Below are 14,901 nucleotides of genomic sequence, written 5' to 3'. Positions count from 1 at the left end.
GGCAGGTCCTACAACCTGTAGCTTTAAGTGGTTGATAAAGATCAGTGAAATGGAACCAAAATAGGAGAAGAAGAACAGTCTCTTTCGGTGACTGTGTTTCTTATTCACGGGAGAGAACCTGGTTAAATTAATTAAATCATTTTGGGGCGATGGAAAATTTCAGTACATAATTCAGAGTCTGACTTCCTGAATATTTAGTGATTTTGCACTGGCTTGAGATATGGAAGAAAATGTGAGGTCATCACCACCCCTTATGTTACTAAAATAACCAATAGCAGCTGAGTAAAGCCCTATTATAGATCTGGTTTGACTTTAGATGCAAGACCTGCCAGTGCTTTCAAACGCTCCCTCATTTTCCACAGCAAGCTGTTGTCGCCTCCTTTTTACTCAGCTAAGAACTCCATAATAAGTGATTTTTATCGCACGTCTTTTGTGAGCGAAAAAGTGACGGTTATTGAGTGTGGTGAATTACAGCTTTTGAAAACATCAATAAACATCTAGCGAGGGTCAATACTGACAAGAGAATTATCTGACAAGCACTCAATTAGCTCCATGTACCTGTGATTGAGGCATAATCATTATGTCATTATACCTCTGAAGAGTACATGAGTGTTGCAGAAAAGCGATCAAGTACCTGCTCCCATAAAGTTTTATAGCAATAGATGTTTCTCTTTTTTATAAAGAAAGAAATTATAGCTGTATATAAAACATAAAGTGGTTCAAACGTGCATCAAAAGTGATTAACTTACACAACATCGAGCCAGATTACTTTCAGGCTTACTCCATTCCACATGAACCATAAACAGCCTTCATACCAACCAAACGAACAAGTCTCTGACGTCACACACATTTTAGTGTGAATCTGCCTTAAGACTACTCTTAGTGTGCAACGTAAAACCAATACGCTTCCATATGTGGACAGATACATTGAAAAGAAATGACATACTGCAGCAATACAGCCCTGTGTGTTACCTGAGGTCCTCCACATTAGATACGGTCTTGTTGAGGATGTTCTTTTCTCGTCTTTGCTTCTTGATCTCTAGCTTCAGGAGTCTGATATCCTCCAGTCTTTCATTGTACTGTATATCACCCTTGTTCATGATGGAATGCTGGATTTTGATCTTCTCGTACAGTAATGCCAGTGCTTCGTTTCTCTTCATCAACTGCATCCCCAGGAGGTCACGCTCATTTCTCACCTTGAAAACAATCACAGAAATATATTTATAAAATAAACAAATGGCATTAGTCATTAGTCAAACCAAAAAACTGTGAAATTTCAATATCCTTTCAGTTAATAAACATTGATTGTGAATAAATGCTGTTTTTTTTGTTTTGTTACATGCCCTTTTTTCCCTCGGTACCTAAGTTCTGGTACTTTTAACACCTTTTCAAGCATCTGTGAGAAAACATTCAAAGTACTTTCACCTCTGACTGAGGTGAGACGATATATTATAGAAATAAAAGGCAGGCCAGTGTTTTCTGCAAAGATTTGATGACTCAGCAGTTTTAGTCTTTTCAGGATAATAGCCAAAAGCTTCATGCAACATGACAAATGCTGTGAAGGTTTGGGAAAATGTCTTATAAAAAAAAGTTCAGGGTCTTTTACTTAGAGGTTTTACTTTAATGGATTAAAAAAAAAGTTTGGAGAAACATTTGGCCATACGCAATAAATAAATATAACATTTCCTTCTACATCTAAATCATTTTTGTGTTATTCTACACACCATATATACTAGGAAGGAAGTTATGTAAAATGGTAATTGACTTTCTTTCTGAACTTTCACTAAACTAAACTGTATGCACAAAATTCTGCAATGCTGATACAATGTATGTACACCTATAAGTGTACTGCATGTTATGTATAAGGTATTAGTTACTGTATATCACGTTCAGTATACAATACGGTTTGGGGAGCTCAGAGATGTACAGATGATGAAGCTGTTTTAATGTGTATGGATAGACAGAAGAGTATGGAAGCTGGTGTCAGCAGAGGCAATTTGGACAGAATGCCCTTTGAATGGGTTAACCTTTATCAAAGAACCAATGTCAGCAATTTACAGCAGCAGATATTAACATTACAATCAATTTATGATCTCTAATAGTGACCTGAATGATTTACCAAAGATGCTGTAAAACATTTTGTAACTGTATTTGTTAAAAATGTATTTTAAGCCTAAAGGCAAAGCTACATATACATCTAAATTGAATTCAGCTAAAAGACTATCAAGGATATCTGAAATTAAATTGTCATCTTCGGTTTCCTACATTTTTGTTAGGATTAGCTGACTTTTCCTTAGATCTTGAGTCTGTGGTAGAGTATTCATTTTTATTTATTTTGTATCATTATGATAGATAAATGAATAAATTAATATTTTTTAAAGGTAAACAGTATTAAGTACAAATATTATCATTTTTAATCTTCAATATTATGATGTTTTAATAAAGTTATTTATATTATACCCCCCCCCCCCTTCCCCAAAGAACATAAAACTAAACTGTAAACCAGTAACTAAAATTATGTTCATCATAAAATAAATATTCAAGTTGTTTTTGTATAAACGTAATAGATTAAGACACACACAAACAAAAAGATCATCACAACAGAGCCTATTATTTGAGTGATTTGACTGGTCAGATGTTTAATCATATTCGACTGCTGACATACTGAGATCAGAAGCAATAAATGTTTCAAAATGCCAAGACCAATTTAGGCCTCCCCAGTGACTCAATTTCCTTTTATTGTTTTAAAACAGTTGACCCTGTTCCCGCTGGACTTTGTCAGAAGTGATATTCCAGATCTAATGACTTTTGAGTGAACCTAGATTACTGTCTCTTTCATCAACAGTCTATTGAAGAAGGAACACAAGGACACACGGACACTCACTGAAACCTCCACCTGTCTGTACCTGATCGAGCTCTTTTTTCTGCCGGATCCTCTCAGCATCAGCCTCTGCTATGATCTTCAGCAGCTCGCGTTCCTCTGCCTCCTGTTTCTCAATGAACTGATTCGTCTCCTGAGCCTGTTGCCTCATCTTCTGTAGCTCGGCCTGTAGAAACGGGGCAATCGATGCAAAAGAGAACAGAAAAAAAGTTAAAAACAAAACTGAGAAATTACCCCTCTATATGTCTATGCTTTTTTAAAGCTCTACAAGGTCTAGTCAAAATTTTTCATGTTATATTCACTATAAAGTGCTGGGTAGAAAACTTACAAATTGTAGTCTGTTACTGATTATAAATGACATGATGGAAATTATAGTTTGTTGGAAGACTTTCCAAATTTCTAAAAGCGGTAAAATTTTTACAGAGATGAAAAAAAAAAAAATTTACTACCATTGTGTGAATAATATGTAGTCATGTAATCTACAGTAACTGCAATCTGATTATGAGCATTTTAAAATGTTCTATAATGTGATTACAAGTACTTTATTTCTGATTATATTATCCAGATTACATGTAATCAATTAATATCCAGAACTGTATTTTTTCAGTGGATTACATTGTAAATTCTATATATTTGATTTATGTTAATAAATATATCTTTGATTCTGTGTGTGTGTGTGTGTGTGAGTGACAGAGAGAGAGAGAGAGAGAGAATTACATTTTGAAATTTAGTCCATTTAACTTTAATAGGACAATTATTTAATAAAAACTATATATTATTTTAGTCAACAGAAACATTTAAGTTGACTACAGTGTTAAAAATTACTTAATTATAATTATCTTCATCTCATATTGATTATTGCTGTCAAAATATATAAAAAAAAAACTTTATCACAATTTTGTTTGCCATTTAACACTGCTATTGACATTCTCTCCTCTCTTTCTTTCAAGATTCGAGATTAAAATGTGCTTTACTGACATGATAAACTGGTTTACATTGACAAAGCATTAGTAAACATCACACATACATGCACAATAGATGCTCTTTATAGAGGTTTGCATAAGAAGGGAGGAATATGTTGCTGATTTATGTGTAGTGCGTGAGGTTCAAAAGTGCGATTGTGTTTCCATCTCATTTGTGTGCAGCAGGACAACAGTGTGTCCTCCTTCAGCAGCGAGGACTGTCTATGTCTGACTTTCTTTGTTTCTAGGCTACGTTTGCTGAGTTTGTAAACAGTCAGGAGTTTTCGTTCAGGGTTGGTCACGGTATTCTGTTAGGGTGTATTATTCTATTACAATTTCCCTCCTTTTGTTGTGATTTCCGCCTGGAGCACAAAAGAAAACCTGCAATAAAAATGGACTCTAATTACTCTCCTAATAAATGCCCCTGGTTTTATTATGTGCAATTCATCAGTGCATAGGCTATTAGAAAACAATGTTTGTTTTTTATAGTCATTCATCAAAAGGTAATAATTTTCTCTTCAGCTTTAAAAAGCTTTTATTTTTTGCTGATGTATCCAAGGCAGAACCGTGTGAGTAAAATAACTTTAACTAGTAATAACAAAGCCTTTGCTTGTTCAAATTTTGAACCCCACACTGCATTCTTCCTGATGAATACACACTATTAGGAACAAATTGCATCAGCTTTAAGTAGTTTTGTTTAATTTCATGATAATCTAACTTTTGTAATAAAAGACTAGGTGAGAACAAGACTATTTTTAAGGCCAATTCACACTGAACAAACAGACGGCAAAAGACATGCTCAGTGTGTTATGCCTGTTGCCACTGGTCAGTGCTTATTTCGCCAATTAAACATGTTGAATCAGTATTGGTCGGGATGTCTGAGAAGTGATTTACTGTATACGGTCAGTTATTGGCGTTGGTCTGCGTCTGATGGTGCGCACGGACCTAATCTCATGATGAAAACATTCCTGTGGAAAATATTTTAGCAAAATGCAAAATACATACCAATAAGTACATACTGCAGTTTCCAACAGAAATGAACACTAAAGATGGTATATCAGCGAACACTTTTAATCAGTTTCGTACACTGTTATGATTATTGCTCCATACAGTATGTTTCGCTTTCCAGATGTATCTATCTTGCTCGGTAGCTCAGCCGGCACAGAATTGGCATGTTTTTATGTCACATCCACTTTTGTTCATACTTACAGTTAAGATTCAGGTGTAGTGTAGATGGTACGTTATTTTAAAACATAGCATTAAAGTTATAGCGCCACTCATTAGACATTTCAAGCCAGAATTGCAGTGACACGTAAAAAGCAGTTCCATTATGACATAGTGGGTGAAAGTCCCGCCCATTTGTGACGCTCTCTGCCCTATTAGCATATGCACTGACCTGAGTGAGAAGCTGCGGTCCGCCATTATTGTTCTCTTGCTGTAGTAGCTGGAGGTACAATTAGGGTGACCACCCGTCCCGCGTAGCGCGTGCGCGCACAGCGTTTGAAGCCCAATTCATGCGTCCCACAAATTGAGACTGTGTCACGCATAATCAATGCTTGCTCAAAAAAAGTTGGTCACTCATCTATATCTGGAGTCAACAACCCGTCGATCTTGGAAGCATTTTAAGTCGATCGCGAAGATTTTTCAAAATCTGAGAAAAAAAAGGTGCAAGCCTCAGGTGCGAGTTGGGAGGTGCAAGCCTCCGCTGACTGCGCGCGCACCTCCCGAAACAGACGAGACATTTATACTTGACGCAACTGTTTTAGACTGAAAACCAGACCATACAACTGATTTAGACGCGGGTGCCGGTGTGATGAGATGAACTAATATCCGTCTGCTCGGGCATGATTGTTTTAGGCCTGTAATTGATTGATTATTGAGGTAATAGGGATGGAACAGTTCGCTAAAAAAAAAAAAAAAAAACGTTTCTGTTGATGCATGCGCATTCTGGCTTCCCAAACATTACAAAAACATGAGAGAGAAAAAAAAACCCTGGACAAATCATTCACTCTTGTTCAACATGAAAGCTGTATATGAGCAGTAATTTATTCTTAAAATGAATAAATTGTAATGAAAAATAAATAAAATTAAATAGCTAAAGTAAATCGTAAGTGGAAGTGTCGATTCTGTCATAGCATACAGTACATTAGCAATTACACATGTTTAGGGGAATAGGGCATTACTAATATACCATTTAAGGTGGTATGTGCTAAACCACTATCAGTGAGTCTGCCCATGGGGTGGAGGCACCACCGCGCAAGGCAGTGTCCCACATTGTCCCTCAGAAACATACCCCTTGTCACCCCTTGGGCTTATTAGCACGTGGTCACCCTAGGTACAATGTCAGTGCCAAAGAGCCATTAAAAGTGTCGTGTGTTGGGATGCACAACCGAACGTAAGAGTCTCCATAGACCATCTGAGGACACGGTGGTTCTGAAAGAGGGATCGATACCAACGCTTCATGCACAAATGTCCAGACCAGTTTGATCATGAATAGGAATGTGGTAGTTAAAAATGTTATTTGGAAGCAATGTGTGAGGGCAGTAACACTTGAAGGGAGGTTGGAGCACAAGCTCATTTTCATTTAAAGGGGGCATACCCTAAAAGTGGCAATTTCAACAAGACATAAAAAATTATCTGTGGGGTATTTTGAGATAAAACTCACATACACACTCTGGTATCATCAGAGAACAATTTACAATATTATATCGATGCATTCTATGGCACCTTTAATATGCCTTCTGAGGTCACAGCCAAAATTTTGTTCTGCAGGTATTATTTGGTGTTTAATGTTGCGTTTTCACTGATGTCTTCTTGCAAATGTTTGTCTCATTTAGAAAAATGTACAAATTCTACAACTCTTAAGTAAATAAATTAAATCAGTTAATTAAAATTAATGCATTAATTTAGTCAGATTCTGATTGTGATGTCAGTTTTTGTATTCTATTTTTTGGCAAACAAGGCTCCTTGTGTGACACGACACGAAAGTAGTTTCAGAAGTCATTAAATATTAAACTGAATGGTTCTCAACAAAAAAATTGATACCTACTGAACTTAAATATGGAAAGAAAGTGTTTAATAACTTTTGTTTATCTACATATTAGTCATTCTTTGTTTATAATCCTTTTGTTCATGATATCGCCAAAATAAAATATAATAAAATCTCTCTAATAAAGTAATTATTCAAGAGGATTAAACAGAGCCAGTAATAAAATGAATGAATAAGTAGTCACATTATTTGCACTGCATGAATCATAGCTTAACACATTAATATAGATTGAACACTGCCTGACTTTGAGAAGCAGGGGGCTTGTAATTTAAATGAGCTTTACAGTTATTTCATTTAGACTTAACTATGTGTTCATGTTTGGTTTTAAAGGGCTTATTAAAATGACTAAATTAATCCATCCAAGAGCAGTGGGGGGTTTCTCTTTTTTCTGCAATGTTGTTCAATGACTATTACTGACATAATAGATGCTGACAGATCTGTTAGGCAGATCCCATATTCTGACATCTGATTTTTCTTCCGTCTCACCTATTCATAGAGACATAGCTTGCTGTGTTTAACCTAATACCATGCCAAGACAGGCATTTTGACCAAGAAGTCAGGATGCATGTCTGTAAGAAGTTGTGCAAGAGGTCGAAACGCTGCAGTAATTTCCCCTTGGTGGGAGACTGTGGTACTTCATCAAAACATTTGACTCCAAAATCCATCTCTGTCTCTCACCCCTCTTTGACACTTATTTGGTCGCCTGCGGCAGATGCAGTGGGGTAAACATATAGGTCTGCCAAGAATGTAGAAAACAGACGAAAAAGTAGATGGGAAGGATAAAAAGAGACAGAGGGAAGACAGGCGTGAGTGCTTTACACTTCATTTGATAACAGTCTTAACCTTTATTCCCTGAGAGAGAGAGAGAGAGAGAGAGAGAGTCAGGCAGCAGGAGCAGCAGGTGGGTTCTTTTAAAGACCAAAGATCCTGTTTTCAGAACTAGCTCAGGTGCATGTCCCAAACACTAGGCCCATGTTGATACAAGTGATAAGTGACACACGCTGAAAGTTTAATTATTTTTTTTTATTTTTTTTATTATTAATTCAATTATCGCATAGTTGTCTCTTGAAATTACTTATACTTGATATACAATATCATTCAAAAGTTTGGAGTTGGTAAGTACATTTAAAAATTTGGTAAAAAAAAAAAAACAGTTAAATCTTAAATATAATCAACATTTTAAATAACAGTTTTGTTGTTGTTATTATTATCATCAATGTGCTGCTTAATTTTTTTAAATATAAATATTTTGTATTATAAATGTCTTTACTGTCACTTTTGATCAATTCAATCTTTGCTCAGAAAAAGCATGTTTCAAAACGAAAAGGAAACAAACAAAAAAAGAAACAAAACAAAATAAAACAAATACTTGAACAGTGTATTTAAAAAGTGAGACTCGTAAAAATGTTATGGCATATAATTATACTGAGTGTTATCTACACATATTAGTGAAACAGTTGTTCCCTTTTTCCTTTTTCTTCCTTAAAAAGTAAATAAATAAAAAATTATTAAATTAATTACAATTTTATAATTTAATAGACGGCCAGCCATTTGTCATATTTAGTTTTCTTTTCTCATATTAAAAATAAAGAATGAATTAGGGCTCCAGACCAAAATGGTCAATAATGTATAATCTAATCACTACTGACAACTGTTGGAAAACTTTAAATCTAAGCTTTATCATTCAGCTTCAGGCATTTGTATGTCTAAGGGTTGATTTTTATTAAAACTACAGTAAGTGATTTTTTTTTCTTTTTTTCCAGTTTATACAGAATTACTGTCTTGGGACATTTTGCATGCCCCTTTTATTTCTGCCTGGTACTTTTACATTTTTGAAATGAAATCTTAAAAAAATAAAACAGTAACAAAAAATTATATTTCAGTCTTTCTACTTCAAAAAATTCACATTTTATTCAATAATTTACTAGACAATTTTTTCATAGTAAATCCTACATTTTTATTATTATTATTATTTTTTTTGCCAGTGTATGTACAGATGTAATTTTTTATACTTGTCCCATAAATGGACTTTTTATCTTAAAATATTAAAATTAATTATTAAATTGCAACATTATTCTGAAAATATATAATAACATAGTAAAATATAATCATTGGAAAATTGTTTTTATGTCCACTTTAGCAAACAAATGAAATAAATGTACTTTCAGAGACTTCAGAGGATGTTTTCTTCATCGGCCGCCTTGATGAAGAAGCTCTGACAGCATAATAAATGGACAACATTGTATATATACAGTAAGATGACAAGACCTTTGACTCTGTCTAAAATCTCTTGTTAACACTGAACCGGGAACTGTGCAAGGTCATTTTTAAGGTTGTTTGCCACCTCTCCCATTTACTGTGCAACACTGATGAAATTTCAAAAAGTGGCGAACATCGTTTAGAACCTGGCTGCATGCTTTACACATCATCACATCCTTTTTTACGACATTAAATTCTAAAACTTTTCCCCCTCCTCTCTCGGTTCAGTGCTAAACATTTGCAGACAGCGTCTGGAGCATGTAATAAGATTTCTCCGAGATCGATGTCGCCTCTCAGCATGCATAACAACCAGCTGGACGGAGCTGGTGCTGAGAGCAGCCTCTCCCCTCATTACCCCCTGCCGTAGCCTCTCGTGATGAGAAAGTGTAGCCCATTCATTAACATGCTAATCAATTCTTATGAAGTGGCCTAATTGTTTTTTCATGGGGTGAGGGTTAGCCAGTAGACAGACTCAGTGCTGGCCAGCTTCAAAGAACACAAAAGCTTCTTTATTGCTACATTTGTGAAGGCTTGAGGTAATAAACAACAACAAGAAGAGCTGAAAGGTCAATGTTTTGGCACAATAGTCTTTGTGTGCGGAGACCAGCAGGACAAAAGAGGATTGCTTCCTATGAAGCCATCTGTAAGGGAACCCATAAATGCTTGAAAATGCCCTTTAAAAGGATAGTTCATATTTGTATTTGTACATAACTGTGTATGTGACAAATAAAAATCTTAAATTTGCAATCTTAAAATCTTGAAACAATTTTCATTTAGAAATTGCTAGTAAATAAAAAAAAAAAAAAAATTACAATGAAGTGGCAAGTAACACAATGAATTAAATATGTAATTCTGAAGTTAAATGACTGTAATTTTTTTTTACAATGATGTCAGTATTTTGTCAATATATTCATTTTACGAAGTATACATTTTTAATTATGTCAAAAATGTATATGTTAATTTAATTCATTGCTTGCAAAAACTAAGTTTTAATATTATGTTTATGATGTGTATATAGCTTATTAATCTCATTTATAAGCAATTCAGTTTTACAAGCAAATCATTCTTCTACAAATACGTGACCACAAAACCAGTCTTAACTGTCAGTTTTTTAGATATTGAGATTTATACATCATCTGAATAAATAAGCTTTCCATTGATGTATGCTTTATTAGGATCCGACAATATTCTTCAGCAGTGCAACTATTTGAAAATCTGGAATCTGAGAGTGCGGAAAAAAAAATCTGAGAAAATCGCCTTTGAAGTTGTCAAAATTAAGTTCTTAGCCATGCATATTACTAATCAAAAATTACGTTTTGATATGTTTACGGTAGTAAATTTACAACATATCTTCATGGAACATGATCTTTACTTAATATCCTAATGGTTTTTGGCATAAAAGAAAAATTTCTAATTTTGACCCATACAATGTTTTTTGGCTGTTGCTAAAAATATACCCCCATGACTTAAGGCTGGTTTTGTGCTCCAGGGTCATATATATATATATTAACAATCATGTCATGATGCATATTTTTGTGTCTAATTTTGTTGATTAGATCAGTGATAGCACATTCTTGCTTATTATGTATGCCACCTTTGTCTGACACACCAATTTCACCATTGGAGCCTCTATTAAAGAGCTGATAAGTTGAATCAGGTGATTTTAATGCAAAATGTGCAGTGTTGGGGGCTCCAGGAATGTGGTTGAGAACCACTGGACTAGCTCATGTTGCAAGCATTTGGAGAAAAATACGGAGCCAGATTTTTATGATTTCAGAATGATTTCAAAGCAGACACTTCAGAGCTCATCTCTCCTCTTAGTTGACTGCATTTCAAAGACACAGAACGGACTTCACAGGGGAAAAAGCCAAACAAGTGGATGAAGCAATAGTAAACCCATGCATTTTTCATTACTCATTTTTCGCATGTGGTAAACGTAAATCTGAAATCTACTATTCTAGGTAAAACATACATTTCATTGAAGTTTAAAATTAGGATGCGTATAGTTTTATGAAAGATAAAAAAAACCCTGGCCGATAGAATAAAGAAGAAAATCCAGACCAGTATTCAAGGTCAGTACAAAGAGATCAAAGACAGATCAAACTATGTAAATGTGATTACAAATTCCATTGAGAGTGCCCTCTGCACTCTCAAAATAAATAAATACAAAGAATACACCAGGCTCTCCAAGAGTGGCTAACTTTAACACTCTCCCAAACTTTACATTGTATTGTAACAAGTGTGGCAATGTTTCCTATCGCCTGCATGGGTTGTGCTTTGACATTGACGCATCCTGACAGGATTGGAGGTAAAACGTGAAGTCGAGAATGATTTGCTTTGACAGCTGTTCCATGGAAATGTAATGAACCCAAGTTTGTCACCATTTACCAAAGGGTGATATTGACTTTCCGTCATAGGTGTAATATTGCTGACAATTGTTAGATATGTGGGTTGGCTGACAAAGTGTATCTGACAAATGAATACCAGAGGTGACAATGACAGAGGTGCAAATCACCTTTTTGAACCAGTCAGCCTGAAGAAGTGAACGAAGTGTGACCTTTTATGCAAAGAGTTGAGTGTGTAAAGTAAAACATTCAGATGTCTTTCAAACATGTCTTCCAAGTATTTTCCCACCATGAGTTTCTTGACCTCATTTTTTAAAATGAAGATTAAAACACCAGCAAAAAAGAAAAAATAAACAATATTTTTTTCTTTAATGCATGGACTAATTTGTGAGATGATCCATGTTCTCCAGCATGATTTGAGAATGTTTCAAAGAGCATCTTGTGCTTCAGTGGAAGCAAGAAAAGTTGACCTTTTGTGCAAAGGAGTTGACATGATCAATGTCACAAACCTGCTTAGTGAAGCAAGGTTTTCTAAGGTATTTAGTTATATTTCCCTTGCTAACTCCATTGACATTGTTCATTTCTAGGTTCAAATTAAAATGAACCTAGATTTTCAATGTTTCTAAGAATTTTGAACCCCACTGCAGCTGTAGCTATATACTCCACTAGTGAGAAGTTCAGTCAGTCAGTCAGTTACAAAATCTGTCCCAAGCTTGTCAACCATATAACATTTCCTTGCTTCCCATGTCTTCTTTCACAGTTCATTATGGGCACAAACCCAAGACTAACCAAGAGACATCTCATAAGAATAATAAATTAGATAAATTAAGGTTTTATGAGAAAATGGGCAAATGGCATGTTCTCCTGCCTCCTTCCATCTGCATGTGGCTAAGAACTTTACTGAATAATGAATTTCTCATATTCTATAGCCTTCCATCTAAAGCAAGTGAAGCAAGGGGCAAATGACAAATGGCAAATGAAAAAAAAAACATTATGAAATAAAAAACTAAACAGAAATTACTGTTAACGACATGATAAAAGGCTTCCAACCACTTGTAATTACATACTCCTTAGAGCACAGAGGGTGAAACGGACATGGTGACATTTTGAAAAATGAAACATGACTTCTTATGATAGCAGTGTTTGTGAAGTCGCTTTGAAACTGATGCAACCCACACTACAAGCTACTCTTGAATCAGTAATTACAGTAAAGCTACTCTTTAGACAACGGAATCTGCTAAAGAAGAGTTTAATTTACATTTAAAATCTATGGACCCAATGTTTCCAGCAAAACATTGCCCAAAGTGTAACATTGCCTCCATCGGCCTGGCTACTTATTTCCATTGTTTCATGGTCCAGACCTTTATTACTGTCCTTTATTGCACTACAGCATACCAAGAACGCCCAGAAGGTTTGGAGATACTCTGACCCAGTTACCCAGCCTTTTTAGTCCTTGTCAGATTCACTTGCTGATTCACTTGCACATTTTTCCCACTTCCAAAAACATGAAATTCCAAAAACTGACTGTTCACTCGCTTCTCAATAAATTGATGTCATTCAAACAAACTGATGGTTCAGATGATTCACGTAAACCTCAAGTGAACCACTTGAATGGACTGTGTAGACAGTTTAGAAGAAACTTGCCAGATTTGTAGCATTCCACCATTATACCATTTGTTTCGGGAAAAGCTGGCGTGTCTTATGAAGACTACTAAAAATATAAGCTGTTGCGTCACTAGGTTTGGCAAATGTTATAACTCTAAAAATACTTCACAAGATTTGTGAATGCAAAGCCTGTCTTCATTCACATGTTCTGGATCTTTCTTCCTCTTGTTAAAGAGGGAAACATATGATGGTTTTGACTTGAGAAGTGGTGGAAAAACAGGAAGGAGAAGGCAGAGGAACCAGAGAAGAAAGCAGAGGTAAATTGCAGCTCTGGGGCACCTGTATGCTTTAGAGTACAAAAGGCAAAGGGTGAGACACAGGCTCACGAAAAAACCAAGAAAACAAATGAATGAAGGTGAAAGAAAGGAATGCCAGAGAGGGTTACATAAGCCTGCAGTGAACTCCCTATCAATTTAAAGTTTTCTGCATCATGTCCCCGCGGCCCCTCAAAACATGAAAGATTGCTTTTGTTCGTCATTTCTCTCTCTCGTTCTTTCTCTCTAGTTGTTTGTCGATCTTCTTTGCTCCGATTTTCTTTCCCATCAGTCTATTTAAGTTCCTTTTGCTTTTTGTTTGTAAAGTGATGCCTGAAAAAATTTCACTCGGATGACAGGAAAAATGAGTAAGTCAGGTTTCCATGAAACAATTTTACACTGAATAGTTAGTGCAATTAGAAGAGGCAATTGCTTAAGTGTTTGTTAATTGTGCATTTACTTTCATTTTAGTTTCTTTTTTTTTCGTAGACCCTAATTGTGCTAAATCTCATTAAAATAGTGTAAAAAAAGAAATAAATAAAAAATACTAAACCTATGGAAGAATTCATAACACCTGTTGTATTAAAACACTAAACAATTCTCTTGTAAAAGAGAATATTCTCTCTTAAAAACAAATGTTTTGCTAAAGCATAAGCACACGATTTGGGGGTATTATATTAAAAAAATAATAATAATAATAAAAAAAACTTCTCTTTAAAATTCCTATAATCACTACATCATTTTCCATGGGAAAAACTGATTATTACTGGAAATTAACACTGACTATTAATAAATAAAATAAGAATCAATAAGTTAATGATATATAAACTAACAGGTGTATACAGGTATAGACTTTGTAAAGATGTTACAAAAAAATCTATACCAAAACATACGCTATTCAATTGTACTTGCTGTTCTTCAAAAAATCACATAAATTAATACATTTAAACTGTAATAAAATACATTCAAATAGAACAGTTATTTTAAATTGTAGCAATATTTTACAATATTACTGTTTTTGTTGTTGTATAAAAGTATAAAATATTTTTTGAAATATATTTTTACAAATCGTACCAATCCCAGACTTTTGAAGGCTAGTGTAAATCTTGGGAAATGTTGATTTAAAATGATAATATTATAAGAAATTGATAAAACAAAAGAAAGAAAGAAAGAAAGAAAGAAAGAAAGAAAGAAAGAAAGAAAGAAAGAAAGAAAGAAAGAAAAGAAAAAGAAAAAGAAAAAGAAAGAACAGACTGAAAGTTTAACTTCAGCTATTTTTGCTGCAGGATATATAGACCTTTATGACTCATGAGTCTTCATGATTATGAATTACCTGACTAAGCATAATGTTTCTTGTCTAAGATTCTGGTCCTCTAGAAGTAAATGCGAGTGCGCTTCTTTTCTTTAGGATGACTGGTCTTTTTCTACTGTTCTCTGTGGCTTTCCTTCATTAGTTCAGGAATCTAAACACAGGGAGCACTGAGCT

At 34.7% G+C, this 14,901-nt stretch overlaps 1 protein-coding gene across 1 annotated transcript in view; it reads right to left on the bottom strand.

The window, feature by feature from the left end:
- cfap58 (cilia and flagella associated protein 58) overlaps positions 1-14,901 on the bottom strand; it is a 77,850-nt gene that overhangs the window by 39,015 nt on the left and 23,934 nt on the right. The window contains exons 12-13 of the mRNA XM_052544776.1: positions 2,907-3,047; positions 973-1,196 (exon numbers count right to left, since the gene is read on the bottom strand). Coding sequence (XP_052400736.1) covers positions 973-1,196; positions 2,907-3,047 — 365 coding nt within the window. The remainder of the gene's footprint in view (positions 1-972; positions 1,197-2,906; positions 3,048-14,901) is intronic.

Source organism: Carassius gibelio, chromosome B1 (genome assembly GCF_023724105.1).
Source record: "Carassius gibelio isolate Cgi1373 ecotype wild population from Czech Republic chromosome B1, carGib1.2-hapl.c, whole genome shotgun sequence".
NCBI lineage: Eukaryota > Metazoa > Chordata > Actinopteri > Cypriniformes > Cyprinidae > Carassius > Carassius gibelio.
This window is presented reverse-complemented; position numbering and strand designations above follow the sequence as displayed.